General features: G+C 44.3%; 1 protein-coding gene across 2 annotated transcripts in view; it reads left to right on the top strand.

The window, feature by feature from the left end:
* DHX15 (DEAH-box helicase 15) overlaps window positions 1–21,257 on the top strand; it is a 297,726-nt gene that overhangs the window by 123,468 nt on the left and 153,001 nt on the right. For both annotated transcript variants that reach the window (XM_030191241.1, XM_030191239.1), the window contains exon 9: window positions 19,034–19,142. In XM_030191241.1, the coding sequence (XP_030047101.1) occupies window positions 19,034–19,142 (109 nt within the window). The remainder of the gene's footprint in view (window positions 1–19,033; window positions 19,143–21,257) is intronic.

The following is a 21,257-nucleotide window of genomic DNA, read 5'->3' as shown; positions in this document are numbered from 1 at the left end:
ATAAAAACCCTGTTTTGAGTCCTATTTCAAATTTTCTGTATGAATTTTCCATACAAATATAGAGCATTCCACAATGTGGGGTAGGGGAGATACCTAAATGCTGTGGTCTGAGATGCATCTAGTCAAAGATGAAAAAGTGAGGGAACTTAAAATAAGCATCCTCATGTGAAAAGGAACATGAACTATTCATTCAGTAATTGGTGACACCTTTCCTGAGCAACAGTGGCTTCAACTAAACATTTTCTGTAATAGTTGATTTTAGTTTTATGTTGCTCTTGAGATTTTGGTTTACTCTTTTATACAGGACAGTTTCAACTCTTTTAAGGTTCCTTTGGATGAACAGCTTACTTCAGGTCTTGCCACGTTAGTGGAGTTTAGGCTGGGACTTTGACTTGACCAGTCCAAAATACAAATCTTCGGTATTCTTTAATAGGTTTACTTGAATTTTTAGTCATCTTGTTGTATAGCTTCCTTTTCTGCTCACAGGCCTTGTAGAATTGTATGATATAAGTCAGGATTCAGTGATGGCAAGCAGTCTTGGACATAGTAACAGCAAAGTAACCCTGCACCATATCTTCATCACAGTGCCCCACAGTAAAGATAGAACATTTGTTGCCCGGCTCAGGATTGCCAAAAAACATCCAAATAATTCCTGAGGCTTCTAGAATAATGTTCTCTACAGTCAAAAATGGAACTTTATAGTAATAATGATATAAATTAGGGCTTGATAAATCCCAGTTGCCATGCTGCGTGAAAGGCCTCCCAGATTGCAGGCCCCCCTCGAATATTGGAGTTTTTGTAGTGCTGCCTCAAAGGTTTCATTTCCTGCTTCTGTACCACGATTCGGCTCTGTATGTAAATTTGAGCCATGTGTGGTGCAAGGAAGTTTGAGTAGTCTCATGGTTTTAAGTCTTACAGGACTCAAAACCACGAAACAGCCTGAACTTTATGTACCACGCAGCTCAAGTTTACATATGAAGCCGAATCACATTCACATTGGAGTGGAGGAGTGGCCTAGTGGTTAGGGTGGTGGACTTTGGTCCTGAGGAACTGAGCTCGATTCCTACTTCAGGCACAGGCAGCTCCTTGTGACTCTGGGCAGGTCACTTAACCCTCCATTGCCCCATGTAAGCCGCATTGAGCCTGCCATGAGTGGGAAAGCGCGGGGTACAAATGTAACAGAAAAAAAGGTAATAGCATGCAGTTCCTTCTTTAAACAACAACAACAACAACAAAAAGCAGCCTCTAAGGTGAATGGAATAGGTGGCAGTGCCAGAGAGAAACGGAGTGAAGGCTTGGGAGGGTTATGAGAGAGAAACTGAATGAAGGCAGCTGGGGAAGGGGGAAAGAGAAAGAAAGGGAAACTGGGTGAAGGTGGCTGGTGGGTAAAAGAAACTGGGTGAAAGCAACTGGGGGTAGGAGAAACTGGGTGAAGGCGGCTGGGGGGGGGGGTGAGAGAGAAAGTGGATGAAGGCAGTGTGGGGGAGTATGAGTGGCATAGGTGGACGTGAATTGCTTTTTTATTAAAATACTAGGGGGTCATTCCATGTCAAGTGGTCTGGTCGTCCCTGTGCGACCATCACGGATTTCGATGAAATTTTCTATGAACATTTCATACATGTCCCCAATGAACATTGGTAAAGTTTTACGTTCGCCGATGCAATACTTGCTGAGATATAGTAAGTGGAGGCGTGGCCTAGTCGTTAGGGTGGTGGACTTTGGTCCTGGGGAACTGAGGAACTGAGTTCGATTCCCAGCACAGGCAGCTCCTTGTGACTCTGGTCAAGTCACTTAACCCTCCATTGTCCGCCGCATTGAGCCTGCCATGAGTGGGAAAGCGCGGGGTACAAATGTAACAAAAAAAAATAAAAAATAATCTGTTTGACCCCATACTGCCTTCTATGGTATGACTCCGAGATTTCGGCAACTTTGAGACACTGTATCTCCGGCAATATTTTGTAGAGAGAAACAAAACTTGGCCATCTTGTACAACTTTTTGCGCTCTATTGAACAAAATAATAAAAAAAAATCTTCATGAGCTATTTCCATGAAGAAAACTTGGAGCAAAGTTGGTCCGAAAAATTTGCGGCACGAAAAAATTGGAAAGTTTGGCTTTTTATATCTCTGGAAGTAAAGGTGTGATAAACGTGAAACTTTGCACACAACAACTTATCAACACAAGGTTTTCGAATATAAAATTTCATTCTCCTAATATTTTCCATTAGTTCACAAATTGAGTGTAAAGTTGATGATTTTTGCAAAAAACGCCAAAAATAGGGTATTTTTAGCCCACTTGTACAAAAAAAGACCTTCTCGAAACTTTTTTTTAATCCTTTTCATTAGAGCATGTTTGAAACCCCTTAAAGTAGGGTTGGTTTTTCATCGCTGGCATATAAGGCCCTAGAAATAGGGACAAAGTTGAGGACGTTGATATCGCAACATCATATACTTCAACATGCGTTTTTCTATATTGTGTCGTTTTCTTTCCATTTCTACTGAAGTTTAAAGTGTATAATTCATTTTTTGTATGCTATATGAATCTGTTAGTCTACTAGCGGTGCTTCTACACTAATGACATTGGTTAAATATTCTGTAAGTACCTCATTGATGCTGCGCATTAGCATGTTTCAGCTATAGGATTCTGTACTGTGCAGGTGTAGTTATATGCTTGTCATAACATAAGAATCTTTATAACTTCTCTTTTTCAGATTCGCATTAATTTAATACACTTCATATTATTAATTATTGTGATTTTGCTTAATATGCGAAAAATGAATGTCAGAGTCAACTGACAATCCCACTTTGCCCATTTGCATTGTTGGAAAAAAAAATTGTCGTCAACTTGCCACCATGGTTCATTTTATTCTAAAGAAATTGGGCTGCATTATGTGCACAGCTTGCCAATGAAAAAATGCTCATTACTCGACGATCTGAGGTTGAGTTCACAGACGACCAAATCTGCCTGCATCACAAAGCGATGTATTTGGAAAAGTACGAAATGAGACAAAAGTCGTGCTGCAACCCATTCGACAAACAAAATCACATAGTTAAACATGGACTGTTGAAAGTTGATCTAGCCATGTCCGATGATTTGAAAACAAATGTGAAACCGGGCCAAAAAATGTGTTCCAAGTGTAAAGCCAAATATGTTTCTATAGTCGAAAGCAAGGCAGAGTCATCATCATCAGAAAATTACGATATGGACATTTCAGACACTCTTGATCAAAGTTTGACTGATTTGGGGACTTCTGTATTAAAAATTCGGAGGTTGGCCAGCAGGGATAAAACTAGATATGTGAAACGAAAAACTGAACGCGTGCAACTAGCAAGTCGGCTGCTAAGGAATGCCTGTCATGCCAAAATTACACTGACCGAAACATAAGTACATAAGTAATGCCACACTGGGAAAAGACCAAGGATCCATCGAGCCCAGCATCCTGTCCACGACAGCAGCCAATCCAGGCCAAGGGCACCTGGCAAGCTTCCCAAACGTACAAACATTCTATACATGTTATTCCCGGAATTGTGGATTTTTCCCAAGTCCATTTAGTAGCGGTTTATGGACTTGTCCTTTAGGAAACGTCTAACCGCTTTCACCACGTTCTCCAGCAACGAATTCCAGAGTTCAATCAAGCATTGGGTGAAGAAAACTTTTCTCCGATTTGTTTTAAATTTACTACACTGTAGTTTCATCGCATGCCCCCTAGTCCTAGTATTTTTGGAAAGCGTGAACAGACGCTTCACATCCACCTGTTCCACTCCACGCATTACTTTATATACCTCTATCATGTCTCCCCTCAGGCATCTCTTCTCCAAGCTGAAACGCCCTAGCCTCCTTAATCTTTCTTCATAGGGAAGTCGTCCCATCCCCGCTATCATTTTAGTCGCCCTTCGCTTCACCTTTTCCAATTCCACTATATCTTTCTTGAGATGCGGCGACCAGAATTGAACACAATACTCAAGGTGCGGTCGCACCATGGAGCGATATAACGGCATTATAACATCCTCACACCTGTTTTCCATACCTTTCCTAATAATACCCAACATTCTATTCGCTTTCCGAGCTGCAGCAGCACACTGAGCAGAAGGTTTCAGTGTATTATCGACGACGACACCCAGATCCCTTTCTTGGTCTGTAACTCCTAACGTGGAACCTTGCATGACGTAGCTATAATTCGGGTTCTTTTTTCCCACATGCATCACCTTGCACTTGCTCACATTAAACGTCATCTGCCATTTAGCCGCCCAGTCTCCCAGTCTCGAAAGGTCCTTCTGTAGTTTTTCACAATCCTATAGCGAGTTAACGACTTTGAATAACTTTGTGTCATCAGCAGATTTAATTACCTCGCTAGTTACTCCCATCTCTAAATCATTTATAAATATATTAAAAAGCAGCGGTCCTAGCACAGACCCCCGAGGAACCCCACTAACTACCCTTCTCCGTTGTGATTACTGCCCATTTAACCCCACTCTCTGTTTCCTATCCTTCAACCAGTTTTTATTCCACAATAGGACTTTTTCCTCCTATCCCATGACCCTCCAATTTCCTTTGTAGCCTTTCATGAGGTACCTTGTCAAACACCTTTTGAAAATCCAGATACACAATATCAGCCGGCTCCCCTTTGTCCACATGTTTGTTTACTCCTTCAAAGAACTGAAGTAAATTGGTCAGACAAGATTTCCCCACACAAAAGCCGTGCTGACTCGGTCTTAGTAATCCATGTCCTCGGATGTGCTCTGTAATTTTGTTTTTAATAATAGCCTCTACCATTTTCCCCGGCACCGATGTCAGACTCACCGGTCTATAATTTCCCGGATCTCCCCTGGAACCTTTTTTAAAAATGGGTGTTACATTGGCCACCCTCCAATCTTCCGGTACCACGCTCGATTTTAAGGATAAATTGCATGTCACTAGCAGTAGCTCCGCAAGCTCATTTTTCAGTTCTATCAATACTCTGGGATGAATACCATCCGGTCCAGGAAATTTGCTACTCTTCAGTTTGCTGAGCTGCCCCATTACGTCCTCCAGGTTAAGTCAGTAAGTTTCTCCGACTCGTCCGCTTGAAATATCATTTCCAACACCGGTATCCCACCCAAATCTTCCTTGGTGAAGACCAAAGCAAAGAATTCATTCAATCTCTCCGCTACGTCTTTGTCTTCCTTGATTGCCCCTTTTACCCCTCGGTCATCCAGCGGTCCAACCGATTCTTTTGCCGGCTTCCTGCTTTTAATATACTGAAAAAATTTTTTTACTATGCTTTTTTGCCTCTAATGCTATCTTTTTTTCGTAATCCCTCTTGGCCTTGCATTTGCTTTGACACTCTTTATGCTTCTTCTTGTTATTTTCAGATGGTTCCTTCTTCCATTTTCTGAAGGCGTTTCTTTTAGCCCTAATAGCTTCCTTCACCTCACTTTTCAACCAGGCCGGCTGTCTTTTGGAATTCCTTCTTTTCTAATTTGTGGAATATGTTTGGCCTGGGCCTCTAGGATGTTATTTTTGAACAGCGTCCATGCCTGTTGTACAGTTTTTACCCTCTCAGTTGTACACCTAAGTTTTTTTTTCCACCGTTCTTCTCATTTTATCATAGTCTCCTTTTTTTAAAGTTAAACGCTAATGTATTTGACTTCCTTTGTATAGTTACTTCAAGGTTGATATCAAAACTGATCATATTATGATCACTGTTATCAAGCGGCCCCAGTACCATAACGTCCCTCACGAGATCATGCGCTCCACTAAGTACCAAGTCTAGAATTTTTCCTTCTCTCGTCGGCTCCTGCACCAGCTGCTCCATAAAGCTGTCCTTGATTTCATCAAGGAATTGTACCTCTCTAGCGTGTCCCGATGTTACATTTACCCAGTCTATATTTGGATAATTGAAGTCACCCATTATTATCACATTGCCCATTTTGTTTGCGTCTCTGATTTCTTTTATCATTTCTGCGTCTACCTGCTCATCCTGGCGAGGCGGACGGTAGTACGCTCCTATCACCATCCTTTTCCCTTTTATACATGGAAATTCAACCCACAATGATTCAAGGGTGTGATTTGTGTCCTGCTGAATTTGTAATCTATCTGAGTCAAGGCTCTCGTTAATATACAATGCTACCCCTCCACCAGTCCGGTCCACCCTATCACTACGATATACTTTGTAATCGAAGATGTGAAAACGAAAATTAAAATATCCAATAGATCCATGAAAATTCAATTATTGACTTTGGCCCCAAAGAGTTGGTCAATATCAGTGACAGCAAAAATGTTTAGCGTTTCAGAACATATGGCTAAAACAGTGTGAAAATTAAAGCAAGAGAGAGGCATTTGTGCACTACTGAATGCAAAAGTTGGCAAACTGCTACCAAAGGCAATCGCCGACAAAGTTCAAGATTTCTATGAGGATGATGAATTTAGCAGGATGTGCCCTGATAAAAAAGATTTTGTTTCTGTTTGGCTTGATGGCATCAAGGTTCAAAAACAAAAGCGGTTGCTACTATGCAATCTGAAAAAACTGTATGTAGCATATCGAAACAGATATGGTGCTGAAATTGGTTTTTCCAAATTCTGTGAGCTCAGACCAAAGTGGTGTGTTACTGTCGGTGCCTCAGGCACACATTCCATCTGTGTCTGCACCATCCATCAGAATGTTAAACTTATGCTACAAGGTGCCAAAATTAAAGAAGACTACAAGATGCTCATGGGAAAGGCAGTTTGCAATCTGGACGCCAAAGATTGTATGTTGCAGCGATGCCAAAACTGTCCTGGTGAAGAGGCACTGATAGCATATTTGGAAGAAATATTTGAGGACTGGGACTCAGAAGAATCAATAGAATTCAATCAATGGGTTCATACTGACCGTGAAACGCTCGAAACACATGTTTATTTATTATATTTGTATCCCGCGCTTTCCCACTAAAAGCAAGCTCAATGCGGCTTACAAAGTAATAGGTAACACAGAATTTTGTTATGTAAAGTAGGAAATTAAGTATAACATAATAGAAGGATGGATGGGTAGTAATAGGATGTGTAGGTAGATAGGTGATAGAGAGAGGAGGGTAAGGTTCTCACTGTTGACAGCTTTATTGAAAAACTCGCTAGCAGAATTTGGAAACTGACTGGCCACCACTTCATTTCAAAACATCAAAGCGAATATTTGAAGTCATTAAAAGCTGGCCTAAAAGAAACCGAACTTATCGTACTGATGGTTTTTTCGCAGAATTACTCGTTTGTTGTCCAAGACGCTGCTCAAGGCTTTCACTGGGAGAATTCACAATGCACAGTGTATCCATTCGTCGCTTATTATATCAATAAAGATTGCGTGCCGCAAATTGTCAACTGCTGCATAATTTCTGATCATATGCACATGATACGGTTTCTGTGCACATGTTGATTTGGAAGTTGATTGAGTTTTTGACGAGTAAAACGAAGATTACAAGAATATACTAATTTAGTGACGGTTCAGCAGCACAATACAAAAATTACAAAAATTTCGTCAATCTGTGCAATCACAAGAATGATTTTGAAATTGAGGCCGAGTGGAACTTTTTTGGCATGAGTCATGGCAAGTCAGCATGTGATGGAGTTGGTGGCACGACTAAATGTTTGGCTGCTCGTGCCAGCCTCCAGTGACCATTAACCAACCAAATACTGACGCCAATAGATCTGTTTAACTTTTGTGACAAAAACATTCATGGAATTAAATATATGTATGTTCCGACTGAAGAAATCCAAGAAAACAGGATGCTGCAAAAAGAAAGATGGAAAGCTAGCTGCACAATAGCTGGCACAAGCGATCATCACCAGTTTGTGCCAGTTGATTCAAATTCGATTTCTGTCAGCAAAGTTTCAAATGACACGATTAAATTTGTGGCCAAAATTTCATCGTCGATCCTAATTTCAAATTGGCCAAACTATTGCCTGGTTGTTGCCTGCATTTATAACAATAAGTGGTGGGTAGGCAATGTTGTAGAAATTTCCATCGAACAAAATGATGCATTAGTAACATTTATGCATCCACCAGGCCCGGCTCATTCATTTTATTGGCCTGAAAGAAAAGATGTTTGTTGGGTTCCAGCACAACATCTTATTTGTGTGCTTCCAGCGCCATCAGTTACGTCGTCAGGCCGCTAGCTAGTATCAGTTCCCAGACGTGACACTAAAGAAAGTGGCTCGTAAATTCAATAATAAATAAGCAATTGTTGGAATTTGGCAGTTCATACAAACATTACGGACTTCGGCTTGGGAACTGGACAGATACCCACACAAGGCTTTGGAACCTTGATGAAGAAACCAAACTAGAGGCTTGGGATCCTCATCCAAGAAACCCACCCGTGGCTGGTATTGCACAGCTATCGGTTCCTGAACTGGTAGTGACAATGTCACCATAGACCAACGCAATTTAGGTACTAATAATGTCTGTATAAAACAAAAATAATAGAATGCATGTGATGTTGCGATAGCAGCGTGCGATAGCAACGTCCTCAACTTTGTCCCGATTTCTAGGGCCTTATATGCCAGCGATGAAAAACCAACCCTACTTTTTGAAGGGGTTTGAAACATGCTCTTTCTAATGAAAGTGATTAAAAAGAGTTTCCAGAAGGTCTTTTTTTGTAAAAGTGGGCTAAAAATACCCTTTTTTGGCGTTTTTGCAAAAATCATCAACTTTACAATTTGTGAACTAATGGAAAATACTAGGAGAATGAAATTTTGTATTCGAAAACCTGGTGTTGATAAGTTGTTGTGTGCAAAGTTTCACGTTTATCACACCTTCACTTCCAGAGATATAGAAAGCCAAACTTTCCAATTTTTTCGTGCCGCAAATTTTTCGGACCAAATTTGTTCCAAGTTTTCTTCATGGAAATCGCTCATGAAGATTTTTTTATTATTTTGTTTAATAGAGCGCAAAATGTTGTAAAAGATGGCCAAGTTTTGTTTCAACAAAATATTGCTGGAGATAGTGTCTCTAAGTTGCTGAAATCTCGGAGTCATACTATAGAAGGCTGCAGTATGGGGTCAAACAGATTACTATATCTCAGCAAGTATTGCATCGGTGAACGTAAAACTTTACCAGTGTTTCTCCGAGGACAAGCAGGCTGCTTGTTCTCACGACTGGGTTGACGTCCACGGCAGCCCCCACCAACCGGAACAAAAACCTTGCGGGCGGTCCCGCACGCAGGGCACGCCCACCACGCATGCGCGGCCGTCTTCCCGCCCGTGTGCGACCGTTCCTGCTCAGTCTTTTCTTTTCCGCGCTGGAGAGAGCCGTGCTCGTCTCTCTCTCTGTCAGCCCCGGAAACCGGACCACGCCTTAGACGCGAGTTTTTTCTTCGTTGTTTTAATTTGATTGTTTTCTTTTGTTCTGTTTAAAAAAAAAGAAAACTTTGTTTTTCCCCCTCGTTCTTTTAGCGGGGGCGCCTCGTTGTGGCCACGCGGTCGATTTATTTTTCGAGGTGTGATTTTTACCGCCACCATCGACTACTTTGAGTTTGCCAACGCGATTTTTCCGTCGATGTCCTTGAAGGTCCCGAGTGGATTTAAGAATGTGGTTGGTGCGGCCGGCATATCTCGCAGACCGACACTCACGCTTGGTGCCTCGGGCCGGAGCACGATACCAAGACGTGCACCTTGTGTCTTGGTTTACGGAAACGGGCACAGGTGGCGAGGCAAGTTCTTCGGGACCGTCTTTTCAGAACTTGCACCGGCCCCTCAACATCGACTTCGACGGCATCGGTGTCGACAGCCGGATCTTCGGTACCGGTACCGATGTCCTCGAAATCGGCACCAACGGCATCGACCCCAGGAGCACAGGTCCCGTTGGCCCGCTGGTCTTCCGGAGATGGCAGGGGTGAGCGGCCGCGTGGGCAATCGGCCCCGGTCACTCCCTCTACCCAGGGCCCTCGGGTCCGAACCCTGTCGGACCCGATCCCTCGAGGCCGAGGGGGATCTACCTCCTCCTCTTCGGTAGCGCCGATGACGGGCACCGGAAGAAGGCTAAAAAACACCATCTTCGGTCGCCCACGGCGCATGTAGCTACTGGCTCCAGAGATGACTCGACGCCGAGGAAGCGGCAGCGCCGGGAGGAGCGTTCCCCCTCGGTGGTAGAGGTATCGCTCTAAGTGGCACATATGAGTTTATCTTGTTGGGCAGACTGGATGGGCCGTGCAGGTCTCTTTTTGCCGTCATCTACTATGTTACCATGTAAGGGCAGCAGGCTGGGTGCTCCGACCCTGCTTAGTCCGGGCATGTTTGAGATTGCTGTTTGTTAATTTGACAAGTGTGTGTGGGGAGATACGTTATTTATTATTCCCTGGTTATGAGAGGAATAATTGGTTCCTGTGCTTTGCAGCAGCCATGTTAGCAGCAGGGAGCGTGGTTTAGAATTTGTCTCTTTATGAGGGATACTGTGGACTATGGGACTGTTGGCTCTATCCTGCCATTTGTTTCTGGCTGCACGGGTTCTCTTTATGTCTCTAGTTGTTATGCAAGCCTCTGGCACGTTTTTGCAGGGTTGTGTGACTCGTATTCTGATGCCGTTTTGGCAGTATCACTCAGGATAATGTCTCCTGTGGGCATATGCATTAGCAGTAGGCCTACGGGTCTGACTTCTCTCTGTTGCTTTGCATTTTCTGCGCTATTTTTCTTCTGCTGGAGGTTCCTTAATCTGTATTTATGTCCAGGCATGGATTTCTCTGGGTGCTCAGGGACCCAGAGGTGTGGCCTGGGATTGGGCCAGGTTTTTCCTAGCAGTGGCGCCCTGATTTCACTCTCAGGGGTTTTGCCTTTCTGGACTAACATGGTATTTACCTGCTCTGGTTTTGCTGTCTTGCCATGGTTCACTACAGAGTAGTACAAATGGTGTTTATTAGTTCGTTTTCTGCTGTTGGCTCTATGTGCTGGGAGAAATGTTACTTTTAATGTTACTTGCTACAGCTAGGGCCCTCCTCACAGGGTTCTCTTGGTTGCCATAGTAATCCTGCATTCTTGGGGCTGATGGGGGCTTCTCCAGTTGCACTGTTCACACTGTAATGGTTTTGAGGGTATCTAGCTTTCCAAGGATGCCTTGACCCTGAGGGTCTCAGATAGAGGGAAGATTTATCTTTAATTTTTCGATTCTAGGGACTTAGCTCTGTTTTCAATGGAGCATATTTTCTTTCTCTGATTCTAAACGCAGTTCTTGCATATCTGGAGCCAATTGGCCCATTCCTGGCGTTGCTATGACAACTTTTTTTCCATCTCTGAAGGTCCCTTGCTCTGCCTAGGAGCGTGGAGCCCCACTCCGCTGCAGACGCTGGGCCCTGTTGTTTCTACGTATGCCAAGATCTGCTCTGGCTACTGACGTCGAATTTAGCCCCGCCTATGGCTTCTCCATCTGCGGAAGCCGAGTCTTACTCTACCTTTGGGTGCTGAGGTTGGCTCTGCCTCCGGGTGCCTTGCTCCTATTCTGGATGTCTATCCTCGCCGTCCCTCCGCTTTGGGAGGTTCTCCTCGACATCAAATGTGGGTACTTGCCTGGCTGCTTCCCCAGCTGTGCAGGCTTGATGTACCTCCGTTCTGACCTCCCTTGGTTTTGGAAATCTTTCGGCTTTGAGTTTGCCTAGCTCCGGCTCTGGCAGTGCAGTTTGGTTGGCTCTCGCTTTCAGCCATGGGGCCTTACCTAGAGCTGTTGGTTTCTATGCAGCCCTGTCTAACCAAGGGCATGCAGAGGGCTTGTCTGGTCCGTCCTTCGCCAGTGCCCTTTTGCTAGGCTCCGGCTGTCTCTGTGCTGCCTTGCCTATCTCGGACGTTGTCCAAGCTATTGGGCCCAGGCCCTCTTGCCTAGCTCAGCTTTTGTCCGCGCAGGTTTGTGTAGGTTTGGGTTGCCCGGGCAGTCTTCTCGAGCTCGACTTGGTCCGCCCCTTGTTGGATAGCTACAGGTTCTGTGGGGGTTTGCACATATCTCCAGTTTTTTTTCTGTAGAGCCAGGCCTAGCATCGGCTTCGGAGTGGTGACAGGGTCTAGCTTTGTCTACGTTTATGAAGCCTCGTTTAGCTGTGGCTGAGGTAGGGAGAGGGCCTTCTCCAGCTTGACCCCCCATTGTGGAGGTTCTTATGGCTCCGACCATTATTTCAGAGTTCCTCTGTCTTTGGAGCTTCATGCTTGATTTTTAGAGCTTTGGTTCTGGCAGCTGAGCTCAGTTGTGTTGCAGCTTCTACCATTGGGCCCCTAGGGGCCTTCACAGCAGTCTGTTCCCTGGCACATTTCTGGTTGCCAGGTTGGACAGTCTCTACCTTTCAGGTCCGATTTCTTTTTCGGCCGTTGGCTCCTCTTTGGTCCCACTGTCTTCTGTGTTGGGTCAGGTCATTCCTAGCGGTTGCTGTTCATTGCTCCGCCTTGGCAGGGCGCTTGGATCCATACCGGAAGTCTGTTGGGCTCTATATGGCTAGCTGTTTCTACCTATGACTTCATCTCCGAAGGGGTTGTGCAACGTTCAGCTCTACGTGGTTGTACTTGCTTCCTTTTTAGAGGTCAGTACGTCTGCTTTTCTAGGAGTAGAGCCTGTTTCTTTTTGGCAGGTTGTGCTTGACTCTATTTCCTGGGGGTCCTCATTTGCTCTCACTCTGGCACTCCTTTTGGTGGGGGGAAACACGTCTTGTTCTTCTCGTGCCATCAAGCCAGTGCTTGTCTCTCCCTCTGTTGAACCTGCCTTCTTTTCTGACGGTTCCCCTTGCTTCCGTCTGCTTCTCAGGCCAGGAGCCCTCCTGTGGTAGGGCATGATTTCTCCTTTAGAGGGTGAAACTGGCCTCGTTCCTGTAGGTCGTCTGAGCTCTGCCTCTGGTTTTTATTTGATGTTGCTCTTTGAGGCCAAGACCTACCCTTTGGAGGTTAGACTGGAGTTGGTCGCTGTTTTTAGGGTGGTTTTCTCGGCCTTTTTCCTTTTAGGGCTGGAAGGTTCTGTGGCTCTTGCTACAGTGCCTAGCCTTGGGATGGAGTAGCCCAGTTCTTATTTCTCTGACTGTGGAGTCTGGCTCTGTCTCGTCCTCTTGAGCCTTGACGGAATTTGTGTCGTCTCGGGCTAGCGTAGGTTCCTCCTTGGGGGACTGGTGCAGTTGTGACAATCCAGGCCTCCTTTCCGGTGATTGCTCTATTTCTTTTCTCATGTCTATAGTTGCTGCCGCTTCTCTTCAGGGCAGATAGGTGGTTTCTGCTTTTTCTGCCTCCATGTAAGGGTCTGGATCCGGTGTTATCGATCAGAGCTGGTTCTGCTTTTGATTTTCCACCCTATTTGAGGAATGCTTTGGTACGTCCCACTTGTCTCAGGATTGATCTGTGGGACGATATGGAAGGTAAAATTAGTTCTTACCTGATAATTTTCTTTTCATTAGTCCCAATAGATCAATCCAGAGGCCCGCCCTTTGTTGACATTGGTTATGGTACTGTTTCTGTTTAGGCTTCTTAAAATTTTACTCAAGCCGACAAGATACAGTTTGCCACTTCGGATGGTTTGTTGGTTCCTTAAGTGAGAATGGCAGATATCCGGCTGCAGTTTTCCAGTGTAGATGTTTCCCTCCCACGGGAGCGGTAGAGGAAGAGCCTAAGTGGGCTTTATAGAGGCAGGAGTGGATTTTCCTGTTGGATTTACTCATATTTTTCCTGAGGTTAAGATGGATGCACAGGTCCACATATAGCAAACCTCTGAGGTTCTCTCGATCTCCACCTGCTGGTAGAGGGACATAACCCACTTGTCTCTGGATTGATCTGTTGGGACTAATGGAAAGAAAATTATCAGGTAAGAACTAATTTTATCTTGTCTCCCTCCCAGAATTTGGAATACCTTGGAGTCTGATTCAGTACAGCCAGGGGCAGTGTTTCTGATGGAGGAATGCATGGAGAAGTTAGTCCCAGGCCTGGGGGGCTTTCTAGATTGCACACAGGTTGTGTTTCTAGGCTGCTGTCTCCAGCTTTTGGGATCCATGGTAGCTACTGGAAGTGGTCCCTTGAGCTCGGGCCCATATGCATTCTTTCCAGACAGCCACCTTGTCACAGTGGGCACCTCTCTCCCAGGATTTTGTCTGTCGGTTACCTGTTCTACTCAAGGGTTAGTGTATCCTCGACTCCTGGAATTGCCCCAGTCACCTCCTGTGGGGAATTCTGGTGGATCCACTTGATCGGGACGTGGTGTCCATCAAGCAAGCCTTCTTAGCTGGGGGGGAGGAAGGGTGCTTATTGCATGGGCAGATTGGCTCTGGGGTGTTGGTGGTCCCTGGAGGAGCAGGTGGTTTCACTTGGCCCCACCAGACTTCTTCCCTGTGTTCCCGGAGGAGAGCGATTTAGGCGATGGCAGAGAATTCTACAGTCTGGCCTAAATCAACAAGTGAGGATGCACCAGCAATCAAACAGTGGCCCTGGAAGCAACAGCCCTTTGTCATTGGGCAAAGTCTCATCTCCTGGAGGAAATGTCCATAGTCTGCTATTGAGACAGACAGAAATATGTAATTTATCCTTAAAATTGAGCGTGGTACCGGAATATTGGAGGGTGACCAATGTAACGCCAATTTTTAAAAAAGGTTCCAGAGGAGATCCGGGATAGACCGGTGAGTCTGACGTTGGTGCCGGGCAAAATGGTAGACACTATTATTAAGAACAAAATTACAGAGCATATTCAAAAGCATGGATTAATGAGACAAAGAGGCATATTTTCAAAGCACTTTGGGAGTCTGAGTTCCATAGGTTTCTATGGAACTTTGGGAGGCTAAGTGCTATGAAAATGAGCCTCAAAGTCAACATGGATTTAGTGAAGGGAAATCTTGCCTCACCAATCTACATTTCTTTGAAGGGGTGAACAAACATGTGGATAAAGGTGAGCCGGTTGATATTGTGTATATGGATTTTCAGAAGGCGTTTGACAAAGTACCTCATGAAAGACTCCAGAGGAAATTGGAGAGTCATGGAATAGGAAGTAGTATTCTATTGTGGATTAAAAACTGGTTAAAAGATTGAAAACAGAGAGTAGGGTTAAATGGTCAGTATTCTCAATGGAGAAGGGTAGTTAGTGGGGTTCCCCAGGGGTCTGTGCTGGGACCGCTGCTTTTTAACATATTTATAAATGACCTAGAGATGGGAGTAACTAGTGAGGTGATTAAATTTGCTGAGGACACAAAGTTATTCAAAGTCGTTAAATCGCAGGAGGATTATGAAAAATTACAAGCGGTCCTTACGAGACTGCGAGACTGGGCGTCTAAATGGCAGATGACGTTTACTGTGAGCAAGTGCAAAGTGATGTATGTGGGAAAGAGAAACCCGAATTATAGCTATGTCATGCAAGGTTCCGTCGTTGATGATACGTTGTAACCTTCTGCTCAGTGTGCTGCTGTGGCTAAGAAAGCAAATAGAATGTTAGGTATTAGGAAAGGAATGGAAAACAAAAATGAGGATGTTATAATGCCTTTGTATTGCTCCATGGTGCGACTGCACCTCGAATATTGTGTTCAATTCTGGTCGTCGCATCTCAAAAAAGATATAGTGGAATTAGAAAAGGTGCAGAGAAGGGCAACGAAAATGATAAAGGGGATGGGACGACTTCCCTATGAGGAAAGGCTAAAGCGACTAGGGCTCTTCGGCTTGGAGAAAAGGTGGCTGAGGGGAGATATGATAGAGGTCAACAAAGTAATGAGTGGAGTTGAACGGGTAGATGTGAAGCGTCTGTTCATGCTTTCCAAAAATACTAGGAGTAGGGGGCATGCGACGAAGCTACAATGTAGTAAATTTAAAACGAATCTGAGAAAATTTTTCTTCACTCAATGTGTAATTAAACTCTGGAATTTGTTGCCAGGGAATGTGGTAAAGGTGGTTAGCTTAGCGGAGTTTAAAAAAGGTGTGGATGGCTTCCTAGAGGAAAAGTCCATAGACCATTATTAAATGGACTTTGGGGGAAACCCACTGTTTCTGGGATAAGCAGTATAAAATGTTTTGTACATTTTTGGGATCTTGTCGGGTATTTGTGACCTGGATTGGCCACTGTTGGAAACAGGATGCTGGGTTTGATGGACCTTTGGTCTTTCCCAGTATGGCAATACTTATGTACTTATGGGGAAAGCCACTTCTTGCCCTGGGATTGGTAGCATGGAATGCTGCTACTATTTGGGTTTCTGCCAGGTACTTGTGATCTGGATTGGCCACTGTTGGAAACAGACAGTGGGCTAGATGGATCATTGATCTGACCCAGTATGGCTATTCTTATTTTCTAGTGCTGTCAACAGCTCAAATAGAGGGCAAGGACAATGCTCAAGCAGTCTTCCTCAGCCACTCCCTGCTGGATCCCAGGGAAATGGATTAGACAGCCTTTCAGGCCGTTATGTATCTGTGGGTCAGCCTGTCTTCGACGTGGCCTCGAACGAGAATACTAAAGCAGAATGCTGCTTCAGTCCCAGAAAGTATGTGGAATGTGAAATAGATTCCTTGATTCAGCAGTGGCCCAGGGAGGAGCCTCTGTATATTGTTCCATTGTGGTCCCTGATTGGCCGTGTCCTTTGAAGAATAGCACACCATCCATGTTACGTCTTCTGGCTTCCCTAAATTGGTTCTGAAGACTATGGTATGCAGATCTCGTTCAGCTCCTGGTAGAGTCCCCACTTTCTCTTCCCAGGGGTTTCTGGTTGCTCAGACAAGGTCTGGTGGAAAGAGGATTCAGATTCCTTTTAGCTTATGGCCTGGCCCTTGAGAGGAGGTGCCTAATGAGAAGCGTTTTTTCTCCCACAGTCATCACTGCCTTACTCAAAGCTCACAATTTGTTCACTTTTTTGGCTTATGTCTGAGTTTAGACTGTTTTTAAGAGGGTGGTGCAAACTACTCCCTCTTCCCGAGGAAAGCTCAGATCCTGGAGATACTCAGCAGGGGTTCAACCAGAGTTTGGCACTGAACTTCTTGAAAGTTCAGTCAGTGGCTTTCTCCTGGTATTGTGGTAAGGTACGTGGGGAGGGGGGAGGTATGTCTCCTTGGCAGTGCATGCAGATGATATACAGTTTTTGAAGGGGGTTGCTTATTTGTTGCTTCCCATTCATCCATCCCTCCTCTCTTGGGACTTGAATTTGGTTGGTAACATGCTTTCGGCAGCACCCTTGAGCCCTTCAGGGCTGCATCACTCAAGGATCTTCTCTTGAAGACCGTTTTCTTGGTGGCACTTGCTTCAGCCAGAAGAGTTTAAGAGCTTCAAGGTCTGTCCTGTTGGGAGAGCACTGTGTTGCTGTGAACTGTTCCCTCATTTCTTCTGATGGTGATTTCTCCTTTCTGTGTACATCAAGAGGTCTGCTTGTCCCATTTTGTGGCTCAGAGGGTAGACTGGAGGGACATGGAGGCATCACAAGCTAGATGTTTGCAGGGAACGAATGCCTTTTTTTTTTCTCTTTGATCATTTGTCCTATTCCATGGCTCTTGGAAGGGCCAGGCAACCTTGAAGGCTTCCACTGCACGATGGCCACCTACATTTGCAGGAATAATCAAGTGCCTTCCATCCATCCTACAAATGCACTTGACTCATACTTGGGTGACATCTTGGATGGAAGCCTGAGCACTTTCACCTGAGTATATCTGCAGAGTGGCAACCTGTGGATGTGCTGGCCAGAGCCTGGTTGGATTTTTGGCAGAGTCATCATTCCGTGGGCTTTGTCTTCCCCTGTGCAGTGAGTTTCTACTTTGGTACATCTCAGTCCTGCAGGGTGATTCAACTGGATGCTAAGAGAGGTGAAATTTTAACAGGTATTCCTTTCCTTTTGTCCTACTGCACCATTGTGTGCACACTTCTCTCACCCCCACAAGACTGGTTTAAGGGACTCATCTTGTTCTCTGCTTCTCTCTCATGGTGGTCAAAGAAAAATGTATAAAAAATAAAGATTCATAAGCAAAGCAGTTAAATGGAATTATTAATGAATACAGTGGTTGATGAGGGTATAGGTTTGGTTTCTGGGACCATCTGCTGCATTGGAGTTTTTCACAGAGCACAAGCCCTTATACTGGTGATGTCAGTGCTTCTACCTCTTATCTGCTGGTAGGAAAGGGTAAACAACCCAATTGTGCAGAGTGATGCAGCAAGTCCAAAGGAAAGGAAATTAACAGGTATGACTTAATTTCATCTTGTATCAGAGGGCTCTAGAGTAGAATGTGGGGTCATCTATCTGAACTGAGTGTGGGTTATGCAGCAAGACAACCCTAAATAGTCAAGTAAATCTATTACAGAATGGCTGATGAGATTTGTGTTTTGATTGGCCCAAGTCAAAGTTCCAACAGAAACCCTATTCAAATGTTAATGTTGGTATAGTTTATTTAAAATAACACAGATGCACAGTCTTCCCTGCAAAATTTAATAAAAATGCCAGGCTTTCTCTACCTTAGAATACTCAAGTCAAGCACCTGATTGTGACTCAGCTCATTCTTCCTCTGAATTCAGCAGACCATCTACTACAATTTCTGCTTCAATTTTCCCTATTTGCCCTGCATGGTATCTGCATAGCACACCTGTGTCCTGGTTCTCCATGACGCTGGGAAAAGCTAGTCAGCATTGGAAAAACAGTGTAGATCAACTTGATAATGCACAGAGGGAGATGGAAGTGGGTGAAAAACAAGAGTTTGGGGGGGGGGGGGGGGCAGATGGGAAGAGGAAAAGGAAGAAAATGGGCTGCAAAAAAGCAATGAGAAACAAAGGGGAGAGTGACCTGAACTGCAAGTGAAAGAACAGTCCGGGAAGGAAGGTGAGTGACCTAGAACAGATTGGGGAGAAATAAAAAGAAGAAACAGGATATATGGTGCAAATCAAGAAAGAATGAGGACATCATACTTGAGGTAAAAATTGGACAGCTCTAGTTTAGCGAGGGTTTCATATGAGGGTTTTCTGTGGTAATTCTTGATTTTCCTACCTAGTTTTCTGGCTGTCCCACCATTTCTAATCCACGGCAGCTCCATGGGGTGGGGGGAGTGTTCCTTATTCTCGCTGGCTTTGTAAAGTCTTTGAAAACTAAATGGTGAAGGTGAAATAGAGTACACAGTTTTTATTTTTATTTTTTAATTATCCAGGACAACACTTACCCTGAGATTCTGAGGTCGAATTTGGGGTCCGTAGTTTTACAGCTGAAGAAACTTGGTATAGATGATTTGGTGCACTTTGATTTTATGGACCCACCAGGTATGAAACTTTGGTATTTAAATCCTTGGGTATTTGTAGGATTTCATAGGTGAAAGAAGCTTGAATAATTTTGATCTTGATAAAAGTAACCTAAATAAGATGAGCAGGTTCACACATTCATGCATATTTCTCCATATTCTAATGGTTGACTGTTTGAATTTTAGTTATTTAAACTAACTTTTGAATGAGATATACATCCTTTTTGTTGCTCAGTACCTTATTGATTGTGTCTTTCAGCAGGGCTGTACCAGCAAACTGCCAAACCACACTTTTGTCTTTGGATTGTTTTTCTTTAGAAACAAGGAGCCATTTGATGTACTATTTCTTACAGTGTTTGGGGAAACAAGCCGGTGGCTTCAATTTCTGTTCCAGGTGCAATCAGATGTCTGTTACTGATCATTATAGTTTAGTTCTACTCTCTGGAGCAAGCCCTTACTGGTTCCAGTTGGGAGAACTTTGCAAAAGAGAATAGGTTCCAAGCCTTTCTTGCACTGGGTTTTCAAAACTACCTTCCTTTTCATACTGTCCAGAATGAATGGGTTATGCTCATCAGCCAGCAAATAGAGGCCAATGGTCTACAAGTTCTGCACTATAAAAGGCACTGTGCAGTACTCACTATCTCCATACAGTGTAGCTCCTGGGCCTAGTTGGAAAACTGGCAACTCAGTTGAGCAGAGGTGTACAAAGAGAAATCGGCGCTGTACACCTCAGGGAATACCTGTAGGAGTCTAAATCCCTCTTCTGAATTGTTGGATCCCTTTAATTCTTAATTAAAAGAAAAAAAAAAAAAGATAGAGAAAAGGACCTGTATATGTATGTGTATAAGCTCTCACGTTCCACTCAGCTTGAGAATTTATGCATTTACTCTATAAGGGAGCAGTGTAACCACCACTAACTGGTGCTGGGAGCAGCGTGTGCTGCTTAAGCAAGATTTTTTGTTCTACTTAGGTCAGGTGCTGGGAGCAGTACCTCGGTTTTTCCACCATAATTGTGTTATTTGGAGGATTTCAGGGAAAGCCACAAATCTCTTCAGGTTGGCCTTCTAAACTGTAGGCACACCTGGTCAACACTGCTGCTTCCTGCCTTTTTCTTCTTGTGCCAGGAGCTTGCAGCCTGCTTCCTTCACTTTACACCTCTGTTTTCTTTAAGATTTCTTATAGTCAGGATGTTAAAGCTTATAGGGGCAGCTCAACACTGGGGCCCCGATTTTCAGAAATAAACTTAGGCACTAGAGGCCATTAGCACTGTACTAGCGCCCACATTTACCTGCGCAGAATATTCAGAGGCCCAGAACACGGGAACAAATGAACATGCTACTTGCAAACAAACAACGCAAGTAGCATGCTATTGTAGTCATGCTCATGTAAATGAGGTAATTTTGTATTCCTACCCCAGTGCTCAGAAAAGAGTGCCCGAAAAAAAGCTGCCTTACTGCTGCAAAAAATAACGCCATGTCAGAGCAGGCTTTAGGGTGTTGGAAGAGGATTTCTCATGATTCTTTCTGCAAAATCTGTCCGTTTTGATTGCTTTTGGAAGGAGAAGGAAGCCTGTGCAAGCCCTTAAGTGCTGGTCGTGAGAAACAGCAGACCCAAGCAAAAGCACATGTTGGCATCTGTTTCCTGCGTCTAAATTTAGTGTCCATGCTTAAAGAAATTAAAAACGCCAAAAGTGAAAAGGACAGCTTAACTCTGTGTCTAAATATCAAGGTCCCAAGCTAAAAAAAAAAAAAAATTTGAATACTTATATTTAAGCCACAGAAAACAGATGCCAATGTCTGCCTCACATTCGGGTTTTATGAGGCACATGCACAGGATCTGAGCTTACCACAGCTCAATCCTCCCGCCGAACTCCCTGATGCTCAGCACGCCTATATTTGCATCTCATTAGCGTTGAGCCTTAGCGCGTTTGCGCTGTTCCGTGGTATTTTTATGGTGCGATTTGGAACGGTGCCAGAGTTTTGAGCATCGGGGCCTGGGTGAGGCTGTAAAGCACTGCTTACACTGGAGCTACACAGCAGAGCCTAAGAAAATTCCAGAAGGAGTGTTTTTGTGAAGCAGTCATCTCCTACCCCTCGGGCAGCAAATCTAGTGGAGCACAAAGAAATGGTGACTGAGC

This window comes from Microcaecilia unicolor, chromosome 2 (assembly GCF_901765095.1).
Source record: "Microcaecilia unicolor chromosome 2, aMicUni1.1, whole genome shotgun sequence".
Taxonomy (NCBI): Eukaryota; Metazoa; Chordata; class Amphibia; order Gymnophiona; family Siphonopidae; genus Microcaecilia; species Microcaecilia unicolor.
The sequence above is the reverse complement of the archived record's forward strand: the minus strand, read 5'-3'. Positions and strand labels throughout refer to the sequence as shown.